We start from the raw sequence: 23,557 nt of genomic DNA on the forward strand, positions 1-23,557 counted from the left end.
CACCCCCGCAACACCCTCTTTCGAGGTATTTGACATCAGGAGGGAAAGTTGTTGCCTCTTCCCGAACCTCCATTTTTCGACTACTCTTGCTTTTCAGACTGTTATAATAATCCCTACCCTTCTATTAGTTATACAATTGTAGGCACCAACATCTTTGGCTCATCTTCAGATAGTCCTCTGTTTCGCTTCGATTCTTAACACGCATGGAAGATATGCAGATGCCACTTAAATTTTTACCTCCTGAACTTCCCAAAACATTTGACGATCGAACAAGTTGTTCCTAGGATTCTGTCCGTCTAGGAGGTCAAAAAGTCTGCCTTGTTTTGTGACTTCGTCCCTGTACTGAGAGCCATTCCACGATCGTCATGTACATGAAGATTTTGAACTAAAAAACAGCTTACAAGACAGAAGAGCAAAAAGGTCGGGAAGGTAAGGGTTGGTCTCGTAGTTTTTGAACTTAAACTTGCGGAGAGTAGGGACGCCTTAGATGTCAAAATATTATCTCCTTTTCTCATGTTCGGGGTTGAGGCTTGTTTCATTTCTTCTACATCTCTACCACCGTCCTTCATCCCTCTTTTCGCTATGTATTTCCCCTCCATAACTAACACAAAAGTGAAAACTAAAAATAAAAAACGAAATGGTTATTAAACGGTCTATTAGTTAATCCGGTGTTCGATTATAATCTATGGGAAAATTGGTCACAGCTTGAGCTTTTTACAAAGCAAATCATCTCTACATCATCATTCCTATCCTCTCTCTCTCCTCCATATGTTCTCAAAGTTGCATCAGATTGACTTGCATCACAAGTTTCCACAATTCATGCTGTATGAAACATATTCTGGCTAATTAACAAGATCTTCCGCTGAAAGAGCAATTCACAATGTAACCAGACGATTTCCCGACTTCTGCAGCTCTGCAGTTCTCTGATAAAATACAAAACTCTCTCAGCACCTATAATATATATCTATATACTACCTTGATTCTTATATCTACTTCAAAGTATCATCGACGCCAGGGATGAATAAACTCAATAGTTGCATATGCCGTTCTCCACATCAACCTACAAAAGGTAGACAAGACAGAGATATATGAGAGTACATTTTGGATAAGAAAGTACAAGTTGAAAATCTTGAACCCTCACCTCAAAACACATATTTCGGGTCACCCCCACCCAAAAACAGACCATTATTGTTTGATATTTTGAAAATCAAGTAGCTAATTGACCTAATATTGATGACAACAGCAACGTCTACCTTTCTATGCCCATCTTTTCTGTGGAGGAGCATCCTTTCGTTCAGATATAGAACGCCTTCGAATGGTCTTTTTTGAATCCCCACCAGCTGATGTCGGCCTTGGCCTTGAAAATTGAGTGGTACTGGATCTTGTGATAGGGCTCATTGGTTGAGATTTTGGGCTTGCCGGTTGAGATTTTGGACTCATTGGTAGAGAAGTTTTGCTCACTGAGTGTACTTGCCTTGAATTCATGGTGATCACTTTTAGAGGATTCAGTGGGTGGGATTTTATGCGACTTTTAGTTGGTTTTACCTTCGAAGTTGAGGCTTTTTCGGGCTCTGGTTTCTTAGTTGTTTGAACAGGGTCAAGGATCTGAGGAACCTTTCGAGTTTTAACAACAGGAGGAGCTGGTGATCGAATCCGTGGAGAGCAGTCTGAATCAGAAGATGAAGGGCCAGTAGTACTATCCATATCATAAAGGATGTTGTCCATCATGTGATGGATTCGTTTATCATCATCATGTGCATCTGGGGAAGAGAAAGAGGGTCTCTGAAGCCTTGTAAGGTGCACTACCTGTATATGTATATACATATTGACAATTTGACATGAATAACTCAAAAGTCAAATACATTATTTTCCGTAATTCTGAAACCCCACGCCTTACTTCGCAGCTCCGTACCTTTTGTTCTAGAACTACCATGTCCCTCTTTAGTCTTGTAATCGTTGAGTTCTTTCTACGTATTATGTCTTCTAACTCTGAAATCCTCTGATATGAATGATAAGAATAACTGTGATCAGTCAAAGACAAAATTTGGCAATAGAATTATAGAAGTACAAAACGAGAGCAAAAGAGGGAGGTTGCCTTTGAACCGGCACTTTCAGCTGACTGGAGTAAAATGGTCAGCTCCTGTATGGTCCCATCTTTCTCTTCACAATCCTTCTTGAGATTGTCTATTTCTTGTTCAATAGCTATGGCGTTTAGCTGCTGAAATCACAACGAATTACATCAAGAACATGAAAAAGTCACGCCTTAGAAAGTAGAAACTGCCATTTCTGGTAAGTTTTGCAGACCAAAAGATGAAAGCAGTTCCATTACCTGGAAGTCTGCAGCAGAAGTGACACTTGAGCACAAGTCTGATAAATCTGACATCCGGCGCTCCTCTTGCTCTTGTACATTTGGCAGAGACACTCTATATCGTAGTATATGATCCCCATCGGAGGCTTTCTCAGCATTGTTATCCTGATACCAAATTAAGAGATTGACCAGATCAAGATTTCTGCATTAGTACAAGATAACTCGAAACAATCTATGCAGCGACAAGAAACAAATTCTTACCACCAACCCATTTGGAAGGTCACGATGTTGATCACAGAGCCAACAACCACAATCAACAAATTTGATTTTATGGGAACTGAAAGATTCGTTGCGTTGCAGTTCTACATTTTCGAGGGTGGAAGGAACAAGAGTTCCCGAGTGATCCTTAATGTTATTCATCTGCTCGCACAGGCTGTCAAGCTTCTGCTGCATGCTTGATAATATCTGATCCTGGTAAACAATTTGACACAAGAATTTAAGTCAAGAATTATATTTCACCACTCGAAGGTTCTCAGCATTTAACAGAAAATCATACGCGAATTCAGTTAACTCGAAAGATTGATACTTTACTCAAAAACAATATCAAATCTGATATTTAAAAATTTAGACAAACACTTCGCTGAACCGAAGATTTCAATATCAAATGTATATGAGAATATATAAAATGAACTTTAACGAACTGTTTTCGATACCATTCACTTTAACGAAAATCATATTTTTATACTAAAAAATCAATCCTGGTACTATTCATTTTCCTTTTTCTTTTGTTTTTCTAACTATTTCCATTAGTTTTCTTATATAAAATTCATGAATAAAATTAAATTGATATTAAAAACACATGCCCAGTTATGAATCTAACCTCCATAACTACAACAGTTAAAATAAATATACAGAGAGAATCATGATTGAATTATACAAAATTTCAAAATTTATTAAAGAAAACGTCTAAAGATTCATAATTTAAACAAACCCAAATCAGCAATTAAAGAGAGAATTGAAAATTTAATAAACCCAAATTAATCAAAGTTCAAACCCGAAGTTCCACAGATTTCTTCAGCTGCGAAATGTGGCGGTTTTTCTTCGACTCGGCGGCGGCGACACTTATCACGGCGACGAAGAGGAACCTCTGGAAGGGGGTAAACAGCTCCCAAGCCGCGGCTTGCTCTGGGCTCAAGCCACCTTTAATGGCTCGAGCCGAGCTGGCTTCGTCGGCATTGACCATTCGGCCTTCGAGGTTGACCCAGGCCAGCTTCCGGCGAGCCGGCACGGGGCGGCTCCGCTCATTGAAGCTGCTTGAGAGGCGGCGCTTGGAAGAGGGCGTGCGGATTGGGGTTAATGTGACCCGAACCGCGCCGAAGCCGCCGGAGGGGAAGTCTTGGTCGGACACTTCCATGGCATGAAGGGCGGAGAGGAGAGGAGGGGGAGAGAAAGAGAGTGTGAGAGAGAGGAGAGAGAATCGACCAAGTTTTAAAATGCTTTTTTTTGGGAAGTTGTTGGTATTTTTTTCAAATGCTTTTGAATTGAGAGGGAAACCGCAATAACCGTTTGTCCAACGTCCCTCTTCAAACGTTGGAATTTTTCTCCTTTTTTTCTTTTCCATATTTTTATTTTTGATTTTTCTCTGAAACTAAATATTCAATTTATCAAGAAAAAGTACTTTTATTTCTGGGCGTAATCCAAATAGAGTTGTTTTCTAAATACCTAGAATATGTTAATTAGTCATTTATTTAGGTAATTTAGTCATGAATTTAACGCTGATCTACGTAGACATGTTTTAGTTATTATAATCAAATTATTTTTATTAAAGAAACTGCAAAAATCTCGTACTAATAGAGAAGATCAGATGTTACGAGATGCATGAATTGGAATGAAAATGAAATACGGATATCATAATCATACTCAATTTGTTAGCATTATTTCTCACTTCTTTTTGTGATTCACATAAAACAAATTTGAATGCTATAAAATACAAGGGCATAAAGCGTCTATAGGTGACTTTTTATGTCCATCGTCAAATACCAGGGTCAACCTGGACAGGAAGTGAAAACTACCAAGCTGGAGTATGGTAGAGGCAGAGAGAATATTCGGCGAAGTGAAATGCGTAGAGATCGGAAAGAATACTAACGGCGAAAGTACTTTGCTGGGCCGACACTGACATTGAAAGACGATTTGGGGGATATTGGTAACAATTAGCGAGTTGGAGGGCTCAAAATCAAATTAAAATTTTAGAGGGCAAGTATAACAAGATCTAAATTTTAGAACTTCAGAGTAGACAAATATATTTTGTGAAAAAGCAATTAAATAGTTAATGTCTTGTTCTTATCCTTATTTATTGGGCTTTAGCCCATGTAAACTTTTGGGTAAAAGATAGACAGAGGCCCAAAAATGCCCAAATGTTCCCAACCCAGATTTTAGCCCAGCAAAAATGAGGTGATGTATCCAAAAAAACCCAAATATTCTGCATGAGTGTTCTTTTCTTTCATTAAACCAACCACACAAATCAAGAGTACGTATCTCTTTTTTTTTTCTTTTTTTTTTTTTTTTGGTCAAACAATAAATTTGTTAGATTAACCATTGAGCCGACGTCATCATACAAGGATTCAACTCATTTATACCACTATGGTAACGAACCACCTATCTTTTTCTCTCTTGAACGATTAGAATTGGAAATATTTTTTTTTTCTTCAGTAAATTAGAGGAAAATAAGGGGATAACTATAAAGAAAACAAAAGGACATAAATGTTTTATTCCACAAGGTGATTCGCTATACGCTGGTTGAGAACGGGGCATACCCTACTACTCATAAAGCTTAGAACATACTTAATTTAACCTCAACATAAGTTGTGATAACAAATTACTCACCCAAATAAATATAAAGAAAACTAATGAAAATAGTTTGAAAATTTTAAGTTTTAATAATAAGGACAAAATAAAGGGTAAAGTGAATAGTATCAGGATTGACTTTTTAGTGTAAAAATATGATTTTTCGTTAAAGTGAATACTACTATGAGTTTTTCGTTAAAACTCCAATAAATATAGGGGTTTTTTGAAATGGGTCCAAAGTAACTAAAAATTGGATCTATTTCAAAAGTTAAAAATCACTAAAAATTGAACCTATTTCAAAAAGTAGTTTATAAAATTAGACCTATTTCAAATTTTCTCATAAATATAACCCTAACCCATGAGATCGGTGTAGCCTTTTGCCTAATCTCTTTCCCAATACCAGAAAGTGATAGATTCTCTTGAGATAAGACCTCAATCTTAACATAACACTTGGCCTGTGAATAGAAAAGGAGGACAAAAGTTATTGATTTAGGATGAGGATCCCTTCTCCTGGTCCTCTTTGTGAGGATCGTAGAGATCCTCATATTATGGTCATTCATCGTATATCATGCGATCAGTTTTCGTTACATAGTATTTATGTTTAATTTTAAATAAACAAATTTAAAATGATTTATGACTGCACGATATACGATAAACGTTTAGGATGTAAAGATTCCCACAACTTGGATTTGGATGGGATCCATCTCCATTGATTTATTAATTTAGTAAACACCACTAGGATCCTCTCCGGATCCTCTTCTAGAGGATTTCGGGATCTGTAAATCGTGTTCGTTCATCATACATCGTGCGATCAATTTTCATCAGTTACTATTTGTGTTCAATATTAAATAAAATAATTTAAATGATTTCTGATCTCACGATGTATGATGAATAGAAACGATTTACGAATTCCTGAGATCCTCACAAAGTAGATCCTGAGAGGATCTGGATTTTTAGTAAACATACTCATGTTTCGGTTACATGGTGGCAATGCCAATTGAAAAAGAAAACTAGAAAATAATATTAGACCAAAAATGTTTTTCTTACTTTCTATGTGTACCATTGTTTGTTCTGTTTTTTTAATATAGATGAGATTTACATGTGTTAGTGTGCTTTACCTCTATTAGAGAGATGATACAAATAGAAAATAAATGTAATACTACTCATATTACACCGAGCCTTGCCGACCTTGTTAGAACTTAACAGTAAACTAGTAGAGGTTCACCCCATATCAGCAGTCATGCATGTTACTTAATTTTTTGATAGGTATTCAAACTCTCTGATTTTTTTTCAATGGTAATTAGAGAGTGATTTCCTAACGTGCTTAAAAAATTCAATGACCAAGATCTAACGACTAACCGAAATTTTCAATAAACAGGACACATCGAAAAATTATAAACTTTTCAATAAATGAGGTTTGTGTGGGTCTTTTCAACACCAACAGGATCCTCTCAAGATCATTTTGATGAGGATTCCGGAGAGGATTCAAGAGATCCGTAAATTGTGTCTGTTCATTGTACATCGTGCGATCAGTTTTTGTCAAGTACTGTTTGTATTTAATTTTAATAAAAATATTTAAAATAATTTCTAATTGCACGATGTACAATAAATAAATATGATTTACAAATATCCGAAATCTTTACAAAGAGATCCGGCGAGAATCTGGATCCTTTTCAACAAACCAAGTTTAGAATGCCATTCTGTATTAACTAGTTGGGAGGCGGTAGCTTCATCATGCAGCTAGAAAGAAAAAGCTCCCCACTTTTCATAAAAAAAATAAAAATAAATAAATAAATAAATCCTCACTCAGAAAAGAAAGTTATGTAATTTCATGTTTTAGAGAGAGGATTCTCGTCAGATTTTCTTTGTGAAGATTTCAAAGATCTTTAAATCACATTCGTTTATCATATATCATGCGGTTAGTTTTTGTCAGGGACTATTTATATTCAATTTTAAATAAAAAAATTTACAATGATTTCTGATCTCACGATATACGATTAACAGATGTGATTGGAGAAACCAGCGAAGATCCTTCTGGAGGATTCCAACTAGTACACCTATATCTCTCTCTTTCCAACTAGGAATACAAATTCTCTTCGGATCTCATTGTCCAGAGCTCAAGGAACAAGTAATTTGAATTGTTCAAATTAAATTTGACGGTCATCATTAACTCATTTCGATGATCCATCTCACACAAAGTAAGAGTCCAAATCTTTTTTTTTTCCTCTTTTGAGCTATCCAAATTCTGAAAAAAGTTCGAAGTTCTAGACTATAAGGTTCGAAGAGGATCCAAAATCCTCCAACTAGTATCTGTGATGACCAAATACACACACACATATACATACGTACACATATACATACGTAACATAAATATCACACACACACACATATACATACGTACATAAATATATATGAGCGTTCTGGGCTTCCAGGGAATAAAAACAAGAAAGCAATCTCTCTTTCATGGGCAAGGAAATACAAGTTTTGGGAGGGACGTGACATCAGATATGACATGGCAATCACTTACATGCAGAAGAAAGTGAGTCGCCTCATCCATTTGGTCCAGCTTGTTATAGCCACTCATTCTTCCAACAATCCTTCTTCGCCAAGGCATCCAGCCTCATTTTATCAACTGGTTTTTCTTTTCCTCATCTCTTCAAACTTGAAAAAGCTCCCACTTTATGCTTATGAAAGCAAAGTTGAAAAGGAAGCTGCAAAGAAAAAATTCGAAAGAAAAAAAGAAACAACTCATGTTTTTGCTATAGCCTTCTCACAACATAATAACATGTTACGAGTCTACAACCACGAATAATAAAATAAGTCTTCGTATCAAATTTTGTTTAGGTATGATTCATGGTGGGTTGATATGTTTATATAACACGTTAATTGAAGATTCGAGTCGGTGTTCATTTGCAAAACATGATAACGACTCTTTATTTTTGTGAAATATGTTTTTTTATTTATTATTTAGTCTTAACTTAATTGGATTCTTGTGTATGTTTGTTGGTGAAAGGTTGGACATTTGTTACATGATGTTATATTTTGATATTATTCTATATATTTTATTTGTTTGGTGTTTGATTGATAGAAGGAATGAAGAAAAACGAGTAAACATGTGAAACACAACACAACCAACAAGATCTGCCAAAGAGATTGGGTTTGATGTGGATCGGAGAGAAATAGACTGTCAGAAGACCGGATACATTAAGAATATGCCGATTTGGTGTTTGAGCTCCGATTTAGGTCCGTGATACTTTTTTAGAAAGGGAACGACGTCATGAGTCAAACTCACCGCTTTGCTATGATATACGATGATTTTGGTCATCTAAAGTCATTTTAACCTCCAAACAGTGTTTATAGTTTCGTAATAAAATTGGACCTTTCGGTTTCCCGTCCAATTAATGTTTAACTAATGACGTTTTAATACTTAGAGTCCTTTAAGTTGTTTCATGTGGTTGTAATCTTTATTTAAATCATCTAGATGTATCAATAATTGGGAACCGGATCTCCTCCAAACCCAAAGGAAATGAGTCTACTCATCAAATGATCCGGACCATTGAAATTTAATCTAACGGCTACAAACAGGAAGATCCTCTAAATTTATAACAATTGTAACCGTTAGATCAAATTTCAATGTCCTGAATCATTTGATCCTTGGGCTCAGTTCCTTTGGATTCGGAGGGGATCCGGTTCCCAATAATTGTATTCATTCAATCATTAATCAATTCAATCCTTTGGAATTTTTCTCAATTTTCTGATGGATTTTAGACTTATTCTTCAAGGAATTACGCCGATAAGCCTTTTAATTATTTTGTGCTGCGTCAAAATTTATATACTTTGGAACGAGAAGTTCAGGCTTTAAAATTTTAATTTAATATAATTTTACATGACATGAACATTATCATTAGAACACGATACGCTATGAGATGTCTAGTTCAATAACCCCACAAAACCAACACACATCTACCATAAAGAAACTAGTATTACGAGTGGTCTCCTTGTTGCATAGAACAAGACAAAGGCCAATAAATTTAGGATGCCAACCATGTTACTCTTACATAAAATATGCATTTCTTTGAGTTTCATCTGGCCCTCCATACCCATTTATAACAACAAAAAAATGAAATATTTGAACCTCCATTATTGAATCGAAAATGGGCAACAAGAACAGTTAGCATCCTTGACTGCATGGGTGCAATTTGATGCCTAAAAATAAAAGCAAAGAGAGAATGCTCATTTAGTAATCATGTGCTCTTTAATTTGCTTCACTCATTTTTCCTCCAATTATACCAGGAAAAAGCATGTTTGTCCGTAGACGTCGCCATGTGTTCTCACTTTATATGTTACTTTCTCACATAACGTTGCATAATTAGAATCTTTGTGTAATTCCGTCTCTTCTGATGGGAAGTGGGGATTTGATAAATTGCTTGAGCTCCACAACCATAAGCATGTAACGTCACATTCACCACAGAATATTACTATACAGCATGCGTTCTTTTAATGCCAGCAGTGGGTTTTGGATCTTAGACATCAACTTTTAGCAGCCCCTTTTTTCTTCTTTTCCCTCTCCACCCACATAAAGAAATAACCGAACTGTCAATTTTTAAGTACAAAAGAGAACCCCAGATAGCTCCAGCGGCCATCTATCTTCTTTCCAACTTCTAATGGTTCTGTACATGAAAAGCAAAGTCCCTCCTACATTTTGGTGTTGCTACTGCTGCTTGTTTGAACAGGTACACTTGGCACGATTTTCAGAGAGCGTCTGGAAAAATTTAACCGAAAAGAAAGGACAAAGCAGTGAGTGAATAGGTTACAAATGCAAGTCAGAAGTGTTTGAGCTACACAATTTGTAAATTTTCGTGATTCGATTTGATTTTTTATAAAACATACCTGGACTTGAGTTTTAAGGTCTTTAATGTACTCAACTGCCAAATCCAACATGTCTGAAGTGTTTGTTTGCTGCAAAGTAAAGACATTAGATGTTTTGAGTCTAGTGCACACGCTAACTGGTTCATAGATCGAATGGCATTGAAGATTCTACCTTGTCCATGTTCGGTACAAGCTCTTGCAGTTTCCTCATTCGTTCGCTAATTCGAGTTCTTCTCACCTGACCGGAACAAAAATAAACATTTTGAGCATTTTAATTTAACATACATGTTTCAATGGTGCTTTTCGTTTAAAAGCGTTTAAAGCAATAAGAAGAGTGTACAATGTGTGACATTAAGACACTAAAACAGTACCCTCTCAGCAATGCTTCTTGGGTGTGTTGCACAGCCCCGCTTTGCTCGAATCTTACAAGGAACAGAATCTTGGAGCTGTAAAAACTTTTCAATGGCAGCCATCTCAGTGGCTGTTTTTGGCAAGCTCAAGTGATGAGCTAGAAGTGTAGGAGGGCGACTTCCAGCCTCTACATCCTGCATGACAGCAACGAAAACTATATCAGACACCAGATAATACACAACCAAGCACATTACATTCAACACAAATTTGGTACCTGAGTTTCGGATGGACTTAAACCAGTGTATGCTTTCACATCGTCATCCCTAAAGCCTGTTGAACCGCTGATATCATCACCTAGAATTGCAGAGTCATCCCATGAATCCATTGGGAAACCAGTCACATAATTGTTACCGCGGCCATCCCCAAAAGCTCCAGCATCTTGACTATTCGATCGCATTCTTTTGTTCCCAATTTCAGAAATCGGACTAATTAGCCCCGATGTAGATGGTGGAACTGAAGAGAAATTTTTCAACCTGCTTGCAGGAGAAAAAGATGCTTCTTCATTAGTGCTATCACGTGCTCCGAAGTTTCCCATTCCTCTCAATGCAGCATAGCCTGCCACTGCCAAATGCTAAGTATCATTCACAAATCGATTCCATCATTTTTATTTCGAATCTAAACTAAGACTAGAATCAAACAAACCCAAGAACCAGAAATATTGCTTCTTTCATAAAATGTTCGGTAAAGATTTCGTAAGCAACAGTTATCACTAAGCCACTTTATTTCCAACTGATTTATCAGAATGATATCCGAAGTTCATTAATTTTCTGTATAAAATCAATCCATTCAAATAACAGAAAGCAAATACAATTCTGCATACGGTGAGAAAATTAAGCATCCAAAAACCGAAAGAAACAAAAATCTGCCTCGCAATAATCAAAATTTACTTGATTTAGCACCTTTTTCCTTTTGAAATTCATCTATGCCGAAAAACAAAAAAGAACATACCATCAATGTTCACATTGGAGAACCATCCAGCAGGTGAGCTACTATGCCGAATGAGATTGGAATTCGCGACACCACCACCGGTTTTCATAGGAGGCAAATGACTTCCCCTCATTGAATAAGCTCCTTCATTAGCTGATGTCAAGTTCTGATTAGGTAAAGGCGGTTTTGCCGCTGGACTTTGGTAAAATCCTTGAGCAACAGATGAATAGTTGTTCAAATTGCTCTGCTGCTGTTGTTGCTGCTGCTGCTGTTGCTGCTGCTGATGCTGTTGAATCACCTCCATTTCATCATCCACCTTAGGCACCAAAAATTGTGGTTGCTGGTTATTAACCTGTGTTGCTACTTTGTGTTGTGATGCAATTTGTTCTGTTCCTTCACCACCGCCACCTCCTCCTCCTCCATTACCACCACCTTCACTAGCCAGAAACCGGGACAAAATCCTCTCGGTTTCAGGGCTAGAAGGCCGATTGAGAAACGGCTCATAAAGCTCTGAGTCCAAAATGTTTGTGAAATATGAGCTGGGAGCTGACCGGTACCGCATCAAGCCAGAGTTCATGTGCTGCTGGGGTTTGTGATGCTGCTGAAGATCCGATTCCATTGCTTCCTTAATTCTTCAAATTCTCATCCAAAAATAGAAACTTCAACAAAGTAATAAACTTCTCCTTTTCGATTTTTCTGACCAAAATCAGATCAAATCATAAGTAAAACCTCTGGCTCTTTCCCCTGCAAAAATTCTCAGAAAACAAAACAAAAGAACCCAACTTTTAGATACAACCCAAGAATTTAAAGCTACCCAAAAGCCAAATCCATGTAAGTTTACTTGAGTGAAAAGATAAATTGATTCTGCTATAAAAGTAAGCTTCTGAAACCAAGAAAAAATGGGGAGAAGAGACACTAAAAAGTACCATTTTTCATTGTTCACTCAAAAAAATTTCTCACAAATCCCAACAACCACCTAAAATCTACCAACAACCCAATTTTCTATTCCTAAAATCTCAATCACCCAAGTAAAGAAGATAACATAAGAAATCCAAACAACCCACTGAAATCAAGCACAGTATCAGATGATAGAAGACAAAACCAAGAACTTAAGCATAACAATATAAAAAACAAACCTTTACACTCACACACTCTCTCTCTAGAACTTTGTAGAAAATTTTTCTCTCTCTAGAGATTTGCTTCTTCTTTCTCTACAGGTGCTAGTGCTGGTGCTGGTGTCGGGCATGGAATATTATTGAGAGTGGTGGTGGAGTTCTCGTTGAAGCCAGTGAGTTAGGAGACATAAATAAAAGGGAAACCCACAATTATAAAAGTAATAATAAAACCATTTGTTTCCTCTTCAATTAGTTAAGCCAACCAGAAGTAACTGAGGACTGAAATCTAGTCCCTCAGATTTCGTATGTTTACATTTTTTACATGACCATATTGCCCTCGAAGACTGGTCATTATCACAGAAGAACCATTGAATTTTAAGAGAGAAATGGCTGCATTCAGATTGAATGGTGGGGAGCAGAGGCATAATTAATAAAGCAAGAGAAAAATTGGCTGGATTGTGTACACGTTAGCCAAACACAGAAATGGGGCTGGGGTTTGTGTGACAAATAAAGAACATAATCCAATCCCATTTGCAGCTGAAAAGCAAGGTTTTTGGTGCGGTGGATGACCACTAGGTCATGGACTATATGCTGCCCTTCGTGATTGTTTGGACCACTAGTATTGTGGGTGCTGTTTTAGACAGAGACAACGTAGTTGTACACACAGGGAACTTAGGGATTTATTGCTAACGTACCGACATTATATGGTATACAGATGTACAGATGCGTGTGATCAACGTATTCTACGTGTATAAAAAGTTAGGTATGAGGAGAAAAGTGTGAGTGAACTAAAAAACTGCTGGTATACCTTTCTGTAGAGGAACTGGTGAATTCACATTAGGGCCGGTTTTGATTCACCTTTTTCTAGTTTTGCTTATTTTTTTAGAGAGTTTTAACGAAAAGCCTATGGTACTGTTCATTTTAACGAAAAATCATATTTTTATACTAAAAGATCAATCTTGGTACTATTCACTTTACCCTTTATTTTGTTCTTATCATTAACACTCAAAGTTTTCAAACCCTTTTCATTAGTTTTCCTTATTTTTTACGTATGAAGCAGACCGAGTTCTTTAAGTTTTCGTACTTCCCATTACCATTTCTCTGTAAAATGTGATCACTATGCTCCTCCCATGTAATAAATGTATTTCAAGTTTTGGGATTGATCTGCAATCATTTGATGCAGTTTCAATGCACTTATTCCCAGTTTCAGTTTTGTGAAAGTAAGCAGCCTAATCAGGTAGGCTTTTGGTTTCAGTACTTCACGTTGCCAAAGTGTGCAACTGAATCAATCCATTTACTGGTACAAATAAAATTAGAAAATGTTTCCTTGATGTTCTCCTTAACATGATTGCCGTGTGGACAAGATGCTCTATCAAAATGCCTCAAAGAAAAATTCCTAGATCTGTCATTGAAGAGATGAAAAACTTTATTATCACCTTGTGTACAATGATGAGCCTATCTTTCTTATCATGCACTTGATGATTTTGTAGAAGAATAGTATATAATTTCTTACTCACAATTTATCGGCAAGAATTTTTTTTTTTCTTCTAAGTTTACTTAGATGATTGTAGCACCAATTGTGTTTAATATTGTGAGAATGGAAAACGAAAAAAAATGAGTTGTGGTGGGTATATATCATATGTCATATATGTGGTTTTGCTTTTACTCTCATGGTGGTCAACACTGGTCTTGAGATTAATGGAAGCACCTTTGAACTATCGTAGCAGATGAAGCAACTCATCAAATGGCTTTGGCTTTTTTCTTTGTTAAATCTGTTGTTAATTTTAGATTTTAATTTTGATCATTGAATTGAGTACATTAGTGCGAAAAAAAAAAATATAGAGAAGAACGGTAGATTGTGATTTTGGTCATTCATCATGATGTACCTTAGTCAAAGCATCGAAATTAAAATTAAATCAGACAACCATAGTTTAATACAGAAAATTCATCTCATCGGTTATAAAGTCCTAAGTTATTTGTGGATGTTAATCGAAGGCAAGTTACCTCCTCCACTTTTACAGAAACCCAAAAAGTAATTAACAATCCTCCATCACTTTTGGAGAGACTAAATAAATAATGATCTTCTATTAGATTTACAAATCTGGAGGACATTATTTTTTTGCTTAATAATTCGTGACGTGCCACAGAATACAGGTTGTGGGAGTTCAAGTTTAATGTTTTCAAAACAAGGGATTACTTTCTTTAATTATTGGTGCTTAAAGAAATGGTCTCTTTTTGCAATTTAGTGGGGACCAATGCTTCCCCGAGGAGTCATATACATATAGAAAGATGCATATATTGGCACATGGATTTTAATAAGTAGAGGAAGCCCTCATACTAACAAACAAATTCATCACGTTAAATCAAATATTAATATGAATTATTGAGTTTGAATTTGTCTTATTAAAGTTGTTGATTAGGATTTAAGAGAGATTAACCATTGATTAATATGCATTATTGTCTTCCCTTTATCTATTTTTTTCTGTTGGTGTGCTAGGGTTTCATCTCAACAATTTGTCTGATCAAATTTGTAATGCACCAAATGGTCAAAAGTTAATGGTCAATATTATCTAATGCGCTAGCTATTTTTGGACTTTTGGGTTCACTAGTTCATTAATATATAGGCATTCAAAAGTGGATTTCGCCAACTTTGTGGTTAAAGATGTCCCAATAAGCTAATTAAACTAGTTAAAACGTGTTTAGAGCTTATTGCTTAGAAGGAAAGTATAAGGTTAATTAATTGAGATCTTACGACGAAACGGCCATTCGATTTTCAAATATTATACTAATCCACCTAGTACTACAGTCCAGTGATATTTTTCTTCATTTGTAAATGAAAGGTCTGATATTCGATTCTCGCTAAATGCAAATTTGAATCACTTTATTATGGCTTAACTATTGTAAGGCTTATGCCACTCCCTCACCTCTTAGTGTACATAATATCGTTCTTTTCTCAAAAATAAAAAATAAAAATAAATAAAAAAGGTCTTATACTAATCATTAGTATTTAATATTGTTTTTGTTATCAAAGGTGCTTTTGCACGTGTAATCATATTAGATTGACACTTAATTTGACCGTAAAAAGGTTAATGCCAGCTTATCGGGGATTAATTTAGTTTGTAGTTTAAAACCTATGAGAATCTCCACCTGTTACTCTAGCCTTAATTAACTAAGCTTCAGATCTTGATGAGATTAATCAAATCACTAAGTGACAAAGATGGTTGAGTGGAGAGTAAGGAGCTATGCATTAGATTATTAGATAATGTTGTATAATTCAATGGAGAATTAGACAAAATATTTTGTGAACATTTCTAGTTATTGTATACGTGTCATAACATAGAATGGCATGTGATCAATGGATGACCCACCACAAGAATACATAATAATTGCATCTTATTTACGAATTGACATTATCTTTGAATTTTTGTGTCTGTAATCAACGGATCTAGAGATCTATACTATTTATTTTAAATTTTACTATCTCTATTAACGTATTTCATTAGCTTACCTCACATAATCAAGTGTCTGAATCTCTCTCTTTTGAATGCCCTAGATCTGTGTGTTCGTTGTGGGATCTCGATTCCTTATTTACCTTAACTTCTTAGGATTTGGTCACTAATAAGTCTCATATCCACTTATTTGGTAAAGCAATCGAGTTTGACATATATATATTGCAGCAAAAATTATAACTACCACATAAAACCAACTAATTTTTGTTGTCTTCGCAAGCTATATATCGAACAAACTTAGAACGCCTAGCTTCCTAGTCCTAGGGTACTCCAAAACTTATTACATCAGCGAGAAAATGATCTGATAAATCCAGCTATTATGAGTTTTGAATTTTCTCGGGAACAATATATTTTGAAAGATATATATATATATATGTAAATAGAGTGGTCAAATTTAATAAATTTTTCATTCTATTTTGTGACATGTTTACTCATTCAAGAAAAAAAATTCAAATTTCTTATGTTTTATGCGTTTGTTAACACATGGAGAGAAAAAAAATATGAGTCTCATATTGCAATCCGTAACATGAACAACAATGATTTTGGTTTTTCCTTTCAAAATTAGTTAGCATGCGATTATTATATTCTTAAATGTTACTAGAGGTAGAGTTTAAGTTTATAATTTCGTTCAAATGAAAAATGAAAAACCATATAAGCCTTAGTAGAATTAGTGATAATTCTTAATCATAGTCCCCACATGTTTTTTTTTCAACGCAGGTTCATTTATAAAATGAAGAACTCATGGTGTCCGCACATTTGTCAAAGGTAAGCAATTTTATAAAGTGAAGGGCCATCGGTACCCCACATTTAAAGAAGACATTTATAAATTGGAAGCTGACTTGATAGTTGATGTATATGAATTTGTCCCTTTTTTTATTTATATATTATATTTTCTCTTTTTTTGAATTTGGCCGTCTTTTGATTTCGATGGAAATGAATGTGAGCTTGATTATCATGACTCATGCATCACATTTGAGATAAAACTCACTGCAGTAAGAAAAAATATTGCAGTATATAATACAAGGAGATCCTGAATGTTCTTGTTCATGATTAACCTAATGATTTTGACTTAGTTATATATAAAATAACACACACACACACACATATATATGTATCATGTATGTATATGCAATGATTGAGAAGTTTATAAAGTTTAAAGCTAAAAATAGACTGGCAATATTTTAGTCATACTCTTGCTGAAATTGATACACACACACACACGTATATGCAGTGATTGAGAAGTTTATAAAGTTCAAAGCTAAAAATAGACTGGCAATATTTAGTCATACTCTTGCTGAAAACAACATGATTCATGACTTCCATGATTTACTGAAGAACTAGCTGGAAAGGACTTATGAAGTGCCAAGAACTCTTTGGTATTTGCGACAAACTCAACCTTTGGCACTTAGTGAGTGAGGTATATATGCAGTTGTTTCTTAGTACTAACACAGCTATAACGGAAGCTTACGAAGGGAAAACTACTCGTGAAGTTTCTATTAGTTGTCTATGCATGCATCAGGATTCTTAGTCACAGAATGATAAAAAGCTTAGTGAGAAGCATGGCAATGGATGACTGAGCGCATGAGACTTGGGTTACGGAAACCACCCTAAATAAAATACATGTCCTAGCTAGCAAATGAGGTCTGCAGTTGTTTCTTAGTACTAAAAGCAAAAAGATATGTAATTTACATAAGATTATAAATTAAAGTTCTTGTACATATTGACTAAGCGTTTTATTTTTATTAGTTGTTTACACATGCATGAATAATTCATAGTCACCTATGTTGTGAGACACTTACATAGCTATAAATGACTCTGTTTGCATGAGATTATAGGGTTACATAAAAAACCTAAGTAAATCACAAGACGTGGATTAGTAATTAAACCTTTGGTGTCTGTTGGAATTTGTTTGTTGGTTTTGGAGGGAAGTGACTAGCTAGTGTGAGAGATGAGAAGAGAATAAATTGTACATAAAGTGGTACGGGGAGAATGGAATCCATGGGAATGGATCATTGAAAGGTAAGAATTATATCGACCATGCATTGTTGGCCTGGTGATGTGGAGCAAAGTCGAATAGAGTCAAATGTCATACAGTGGACAGTTCTCATGAGTCATGATCATAATAGTGGAATCCAGATACAAAAATAGATTCTCTCCCAAAACTGAGCAAACCAACAACGACACAAATAGGTATTTAGAGCCGCACACAACAGCAATAACTTTGTTTGCCTTTTCTGTTAAGAATTGTGGTCCTTCCCTTTTGGAGTTAAGGAGGAGGAAGGCTATGGTTCTTTGGTTTAGGAGATGGGCTATATGGCCATCAGGCTTCACTGTTTGTAAATCCAAACAAGGTATGCAAATCCAAGGACTTTGAATAGTAGATGATAGACCAACAATAGGGCTTTTCCTTTACCAAAAAACCAACAGGGCTATCCACATTCCACATTCCACATGCAGCTATTGGGCTTTCCAATACCTCCTTCCCTTGACCACTTTTGCCTACTTTAGGCCTTTGATCAACATTTTGATGAAACGATATCCCACATTGAAAAAGTGGCAAGTGGCAACTAAGATGAGAATAGGCAATCTTATGAGCTTAGCAAATACCGAGATGTTCTCAATTCAAGTCCAAATTGGGATATACACAAGCTACAATTCTTTCATTTTATAGTATAACTATGATTGACGTAGGGTTTTATTTATGAAAAGACTTGACTTTCTCTAACATGAAATATTGAAGCAATCGTGAGTCCCAATTAATAGTAACCAATCGAAAATTATGTAACGGTTTAATAGCCAGCAATAAAAAATTCTCAAATATTCAGTTACTTTTTGCTGAATATTGAAAGTCCACATGAGTCCATTGTATTCGACAAAACTACAAAAAATTGTGAACATGTTCAACATATCTAGCAACTGAAAATCCTAAAATATTTTAACATGGGTGATCATGAAAAGATGTCTCCAATTCCCAACCCAAGAAACCAACCAAGAAATTCAAACAACTTTCAGGAAAACCCTCAACCAGTTCTTTAAAAACTGGATATACAAAATATATTTTGAGAATTGTTATTGGCATTCCAAATTTTTTATTCTGCACTTCAAATTTTCTATATTTAGAAAAAAAAATACACTTGTGAGCAGTGTTTAATGAAATTTTTAAAGTGCAAATAACACTTCCCTGTATTTTTTTCCAACTTTTCATGAAAGATCAAATAAATAATAAAATGATTACGCGACAGAACATTTAAACGTGCCTTCAGGTGCAAGATAATTAGGGCGAAATATAAAAGAGAAATAATAATGAAGCAGGTAATTAAGAACCTCACGAACGTGGGGCTTGTTTTTCTACAAATTCCCAAGTGTCTGGCATGTCTTACGCATTTCACATGCAAATTCCCAAGTGTCTGGCTATCAAACCTCACGAACGTGGGGCTTGTTTTTCTGGCAGGTCCTGCTGTTGTTGACCGCCCCAGATACCACCCAAACAGGTGCAGGAGAAACCATTTTTATTTACTAACATAATAATTAATTACTGCAGTATATATATCAAATCCATCTGCTGTTTTTTGCTGAATAATATTGTTTGATACATTTTATTAAACAAAATAAAATGAATGATCTCAAAATTTGTGTGGTTGTGGTGGCAATAAAGAAACTGTGAAAAATAAATTCATTGGCAATGTGGGTTGGTAGGATTTGTGGTGATGCCATGCCAAAAAATATATAAGATCATCATTAAATGCCGAGAATAATGGTGGGGCTAGGAGAAGTTTTTTATTTTTTCATTTTTTTTAATCTTCTTTATTCTTGATGGAGTGATCATAATTGAAAATAAGATAAAAGAAATCAGTTAAGATGGTTTGAATATGTGAAACGAAGACTGACAGATGCTCAGATTAGAAAATGTGATTCTGAGACACGCAGATACTCATGGCAAAGGAGGTAGAAGAAAAGACATGGAGTACATAGAGCTAATGGAAGAGCAAAATCGAACATAATTGTGGACTAGAATTCATATAACCAACCCCTGTAATGAAATAAGAATTTGTTTTTGTTGTTTGTTGTTGTTTATTCTTGATGTAAAATACCATGGAGATCTAATAGTGTGATGATTGCTGGGTTTATTTATGGCTCCGCAGGTTAATTTATAAAATAAAAAAGCATCTAAAATAAGTACAAATAATTGGTATTGGTCAATTTCTGGTCTTGTAAAAAGTGGGGTGTGTGTGTGTGATTAGTGGTAAATCCTTCAAATTTACTTCAATAAGCACGATATCATTTCCACGCAAAAAAAAAAATAAAAAAAAATGTCATCACTTTAATCCAATATGTACACATAATTTAACATCAATTTGCAAGACTCTTGAAGCTCAAATTCAGAATAACAAGTGCTCAAAATAATTTGTTTGATTCGACGACGGCCCACACACCCCATAGTCACGTGTTTAATGTCTTAACTAACTAACTTTTAGGCATTGATATATATTTTTTTTCAATGTTCAAATATATCTTAAGTTCGAATTCTTATTTCTTTGCTAATTAAAATTAAAAAAAAATAAAGAAGAAGAAGTTCATTTTAGTGTTAGGCTATATCACTTGATCAATCATATACCGTAATCTTGTATAGTGAAGTAAAAATAGAAGAGAGAGAGAGAGAGAGAGAGAGAGAGAGAGAAGTAGAGAGAGAAGAAGAACAATCAGTATATTTCTTAATGAACAAGTAACTACATGAGGTTAGCTTTATATAGTTTGTCACAAGCTAGAGAGATAAGTAACTAACTAACTGATATAGTAGGATTATGACAAGTGTCTCAATCTTAAGCACTATATTCTAACATCCCCCCTCAAGTTCATGCTTTGAGGAACCAAACATAAGATTGCAGCAATGAGTTCTGAAAAGTGGACCACTCAACCTTTTTGTAAGGATATCAGCAAATTGCTCATGTGAAGACACAAACTGCACTAAAAGTTGTTTCTGTGATACTCTTTCTCTGACGAAATGCACATCTATTTCTATGTGCTTAGTCTTTTAATGCTGGAAAGGATTAAAGGACAAAGCAATTGCTGATAGATTATCACATAACAGTATAGGAATAGTGGGCAGTGGTATATGAAGAAATGCTAATAATTGTTTGATCCAATCCAACTCAGCAGAGGTAAATGATAAGGCTCGATATTCAGCTTATGTTGAAGATCTGGAAACAGTTTGTTGCTTCTTACAGGACCACAAAATTGGATTGTTACCCAAGAACACTACCAAACCAGTAGTTGACATCCTGTTAGTAGAATGCCCTGCCCAATCAGCATCACTAAAAGCCTTTAACTGCAAATCTCCTTTAGGATAGGATATACCAAACTGCATTGTACCCTTGAGATATCGTAAAATGTGTTTAACTGTAGTGAAATGTGACACCATTGGATTATACATTTACTGACAAACTTGGTGCATTGAAAATGCAATATTTGGCCTTGTAAAAGTTAAGTATTGTAAACCCCTTACAATACTTCTATACAAACCAGGATTTGAATAAGGGTCTCCATCCTCTTTGAGTAATCTGTTGTAGGGTAGACATGGTGTATCACAAGGTTTAGCATCAAGCATTTCATATTTAACCAATAGATCCTGAACATATTTGGTTTGTGACATAAATAAACCAGTTGCAGTTTTGGTTATTTGTATCCCCAAAAAGTAGTGTAGTGGCCCTACATCCTTGATATCAGACTTAGTATTAAAAGCATTAATAACCTATGTGATTGCATCAAAAGCACTACTAGGCCTGGCAAACGGGTCGTGTCTATCGTGTTCGTGTCGTTTTCGTGTAACACCTGTTATCTTAACGGGTCGTGTCGTGTCACACCCGTTATCTTAACGGGTCCTTAACAGGTCGTGTCACTTTACCCAACGGTTAAAGTGACCCGACCCGTTATGACCCGTTAAGAAAAAAATATATTTTTTTTAAATTTGCACATACCACACATTGCCACATAAATATTACTTCAAAACATTAAAACATTTCTCGTTCAAGTACTATATCTACACTCGAAAATCCAAGCATATACAAACAATTTTGACGGTTTGGATCGTTGAAATTAGTTTTGGAGAATTCGTAAAACGATAGATTGACTAACACTTAGAGTTTATTTATACTTTCATTAAGTATAACATAAGATTTTGTGGTATCCACTTGTGTAAATATTTTAAATTGAAGATCGAATTCATTCATTGTATTCATATAGGATCAAGGAGTGTAGTTATAAAAAATCATCAAAATCGGAGTTAAAATAACCGTTAAATCGTGATTTTTCGTTTATAACCGTTGAAAAGCTTTGTCCCATTACTTGATCTCTGAATGTTTTTTTTTGTGATTTTTTGCTGATGTGATCTCCAAGCATATACAAACAATTTTGACGGTTTGGATCGTTGAAATTAGTTTTGGAGAATTCGTAAAACGATAGATTGACTAACACTTAGAGTTTATTTATACTTTTATTAAGTATAACATAAGATATTGTGGTATCTACTTGTGTAAATATTTTAAATTGAAGATCGAATTCATTCATTGTATTCATATAGGGTCAAGGAGTGTAGTTATAAAAAATCATCAAAATCGGAGTTAAAATAACCGTTAAATCGTGATTTTTCGTTTATAACCGTTGAAAAGCTTTGTCCCGTTACTTGATCTTTGAATGTTTTTTTTTTTTTTGTGATTTTTTGCTGATGTGATCTTCAAGCATATACAAACAATTTTGACGGTTTGGATCGTTCAAATTAGTTTTGGATAATTCGTAAAACGATAGATTGACTAACACTTAGAGTTTATTTATACTTTCATTAAGTATAACATAAGATTTTGTGGTATCCACTTGTGTAAATATTTTAAATTGAAGATCGAATTCATTCATTGTATTCATATAGGGTCAAGGAGTGTAGTTATAAAAAATCATCAAAATCGGAGTTAAAATAACCATTAAATCGTGATTTTTCGTTTATAACCGTTGAAAAGCTTTGTCCCGTTACTTGATCTTTGAATGTTTTTTTTTTGTGGTTTTTTGCTGATGTGATCTCCAAGCATATACAAACAATTTTGACGGTTTGGATCGTTGAAATTAGTTTTGGAGAATTCGTAAAACGATAGATTAACTAACACTTAGAGTTTATTTATACTTTTATTATGTATAACATAAGATATTGTGGTATCTACTTGTGCAAATATTTTAAATTGAAGATCGAATTCATTCATTGTATTCATATAGGGTCAAGGAGTGTAGTTATCAAAAATCATCAAAATCGGAGTTAAAATAACCGTTAAATCGTGATTTTTCGTTTATAACCGTTGAAAAGCTTTGTCCCGTTACTTGATCTCTGAATGTTTTTTTTTTGTGATTTTTTGCTGATGTGATCTCCAAGCATATACAAACAATTTTGACGGTTTGGATCGTTGAAATTAGTTTTGGAGAATTCGTAAAACGATAGATTGACTAACACTTAGAGTTTATTTATACTTTTATTAAGTATAACATAAGATTTTGTGGTATCCACTTGTGTAAATATTTTAAATTGAAGATCGAAT

The 23,557-nt window shown here is 34.9% G+C and overlaps 2 protein-coding genes across 7 annotated transcripts; both read right to left on the minus strand.

The window, feature by feature from the left end:
* Positions 1 to 656: 656 nt before the first annotated feature.
* Positions 657 to 3,819, minus strand: LOC137741375 (uncharacterized). 2 transcript variants are annotated; one of them, XM_088679123.1, is made up of 7 exons: positions 3,363 to 3,819; positions 2,570 to 2,779; positions 2,330 to 2,473; positions 2,096 to 2,215; positions 1,913 to 1,999; positions 1,254 to 1,806; positions 657 to 1,060 (listed from the first exon to the last, which is right to left on the minus strand). In XM_088679123.1, exons 1-6 carry the CDS (start codon positions 3,720 to 3,722, stop codon positions 1,258 to 1,260), a joined length of 1,470 nt encoding a protein of 489 aa, XP_088535249.1. In that variant the 5' UTR covers positions 3,723 to 3,819; the 3' UTR covers positions 657 to 1,060; positions 1,254 to 1,257. The 2 variants fall into 2 exon arrangements, with proteins under 2 accessions (XP_088535249.1, XP_068337194.2); XM_068481093.2 differs by having other exon boundaries at positions 2,096 to 2,218.
* Positions 3,820 to 9,182: 5,363 nt separating this feature from the next.
* LOC137742673 (transcription factor bHLH122) lies at positions 9,183 to 12,877 on the minus strand. 5 transcript variants are annotated; one of them, XM_088680472.1, is made up of 7 exons: positions 12,508 to 12,877; positions 11,381 to 12,103; positions 10,647 to 10,987; positions 10,393 to 10,566; positions 10,194 to 10,259; positions 10,043 to 10,111; positions 9,183 to 9,914 (listed from the first exon to the last, which is right to left on the minus strand). In XM_088680472.1, the coding sequence occupies exons 2-7, from the start codon at positions 11,976 to 11,978 to the stop codon at positions 9,864 to 9,866; spliced, it is 1,299 nt and encodes a 432-aa protein (XP_088536598.1). In that variant the 5' UTR covers positions 11,979 to 12,103; positions 12,508 to 12,877; the 3' UTR covers positions 9,183 to 9,863. The 5 variants fall into 5 exon arrangements, with proteins under 5 accessions (XP_088536598.1, XP_068338702.2, XP_068338700.2 ...); XM_068482601.2 differs by having other exon boundaries at positions 12,496 to 12,877; XM_068482599.2 differs by having other exon boundaries at positions 9,274 to 9,914; positions 10,647 to 10,993; positions 12,496 to 12,877.
* Between the last annotated feature and the right edge of the window lie 10,680 nt (positions 12,878 to 23,557).

Source organism: Pyrus communis, chromosome 11, assembly GCF_041283825.1.
Source record: "Pyrus communis isolate YQ-2024b chromosome 11, ASM4128382v1, whole genome shotgun sequence".
In the NCBI taxonomy this organism is placed as follows: domain Eukaryota; kingdom Viridiplantae; phylum Streptophyta; class Magnoliopsida; order Rosales; family Rosaceae; genus Pyrus; species Pyrus communis.

Coding starts and splice junctions, on each gene's coding strand:
- LOC137741375 (XM_068481093.2), bottom strand. CDS start 3,722: ATGGAAGTGTCCGACCAAGACTTCCCCTCCGGCGGCTTCGGCGCGGTT. Junction 2,780..3,362: donor AGAAATCTGTGGAACTTCGG/GTTTGAACTTTG, acceptor ATTGTTTACCAG/GATCAGATATTATCAAGCAT. Junction 1,807..1,912: donor TGGTAGTTCTAGAACAAAAG/GTACGGAGCTGC, acceptor ATACATATACAG/GTAGTGCACCTTACAAGGCT.
- LOC137742673 (XM_068482599.2), bottom strand. CDS start 11,978: ATGGAATCGGATCTTCAGCAGCATCACAAACCCCAGCAGCACATGAAC. Junction 10,567..10,646: donor TAAGTCCATCCGAAACTCAG/GTACCAAATTTG, acceptor GCTGTCATGCAG/GATGTAGAGGCTGGAAGTCG. Junction 9,915..10,042: donor ACCTTAAAACTCAAGTCCAG/GTATGTTTTATA, acceptor AAATTTTTCCAG/ACGCTCTCTGAAAATCGTGC.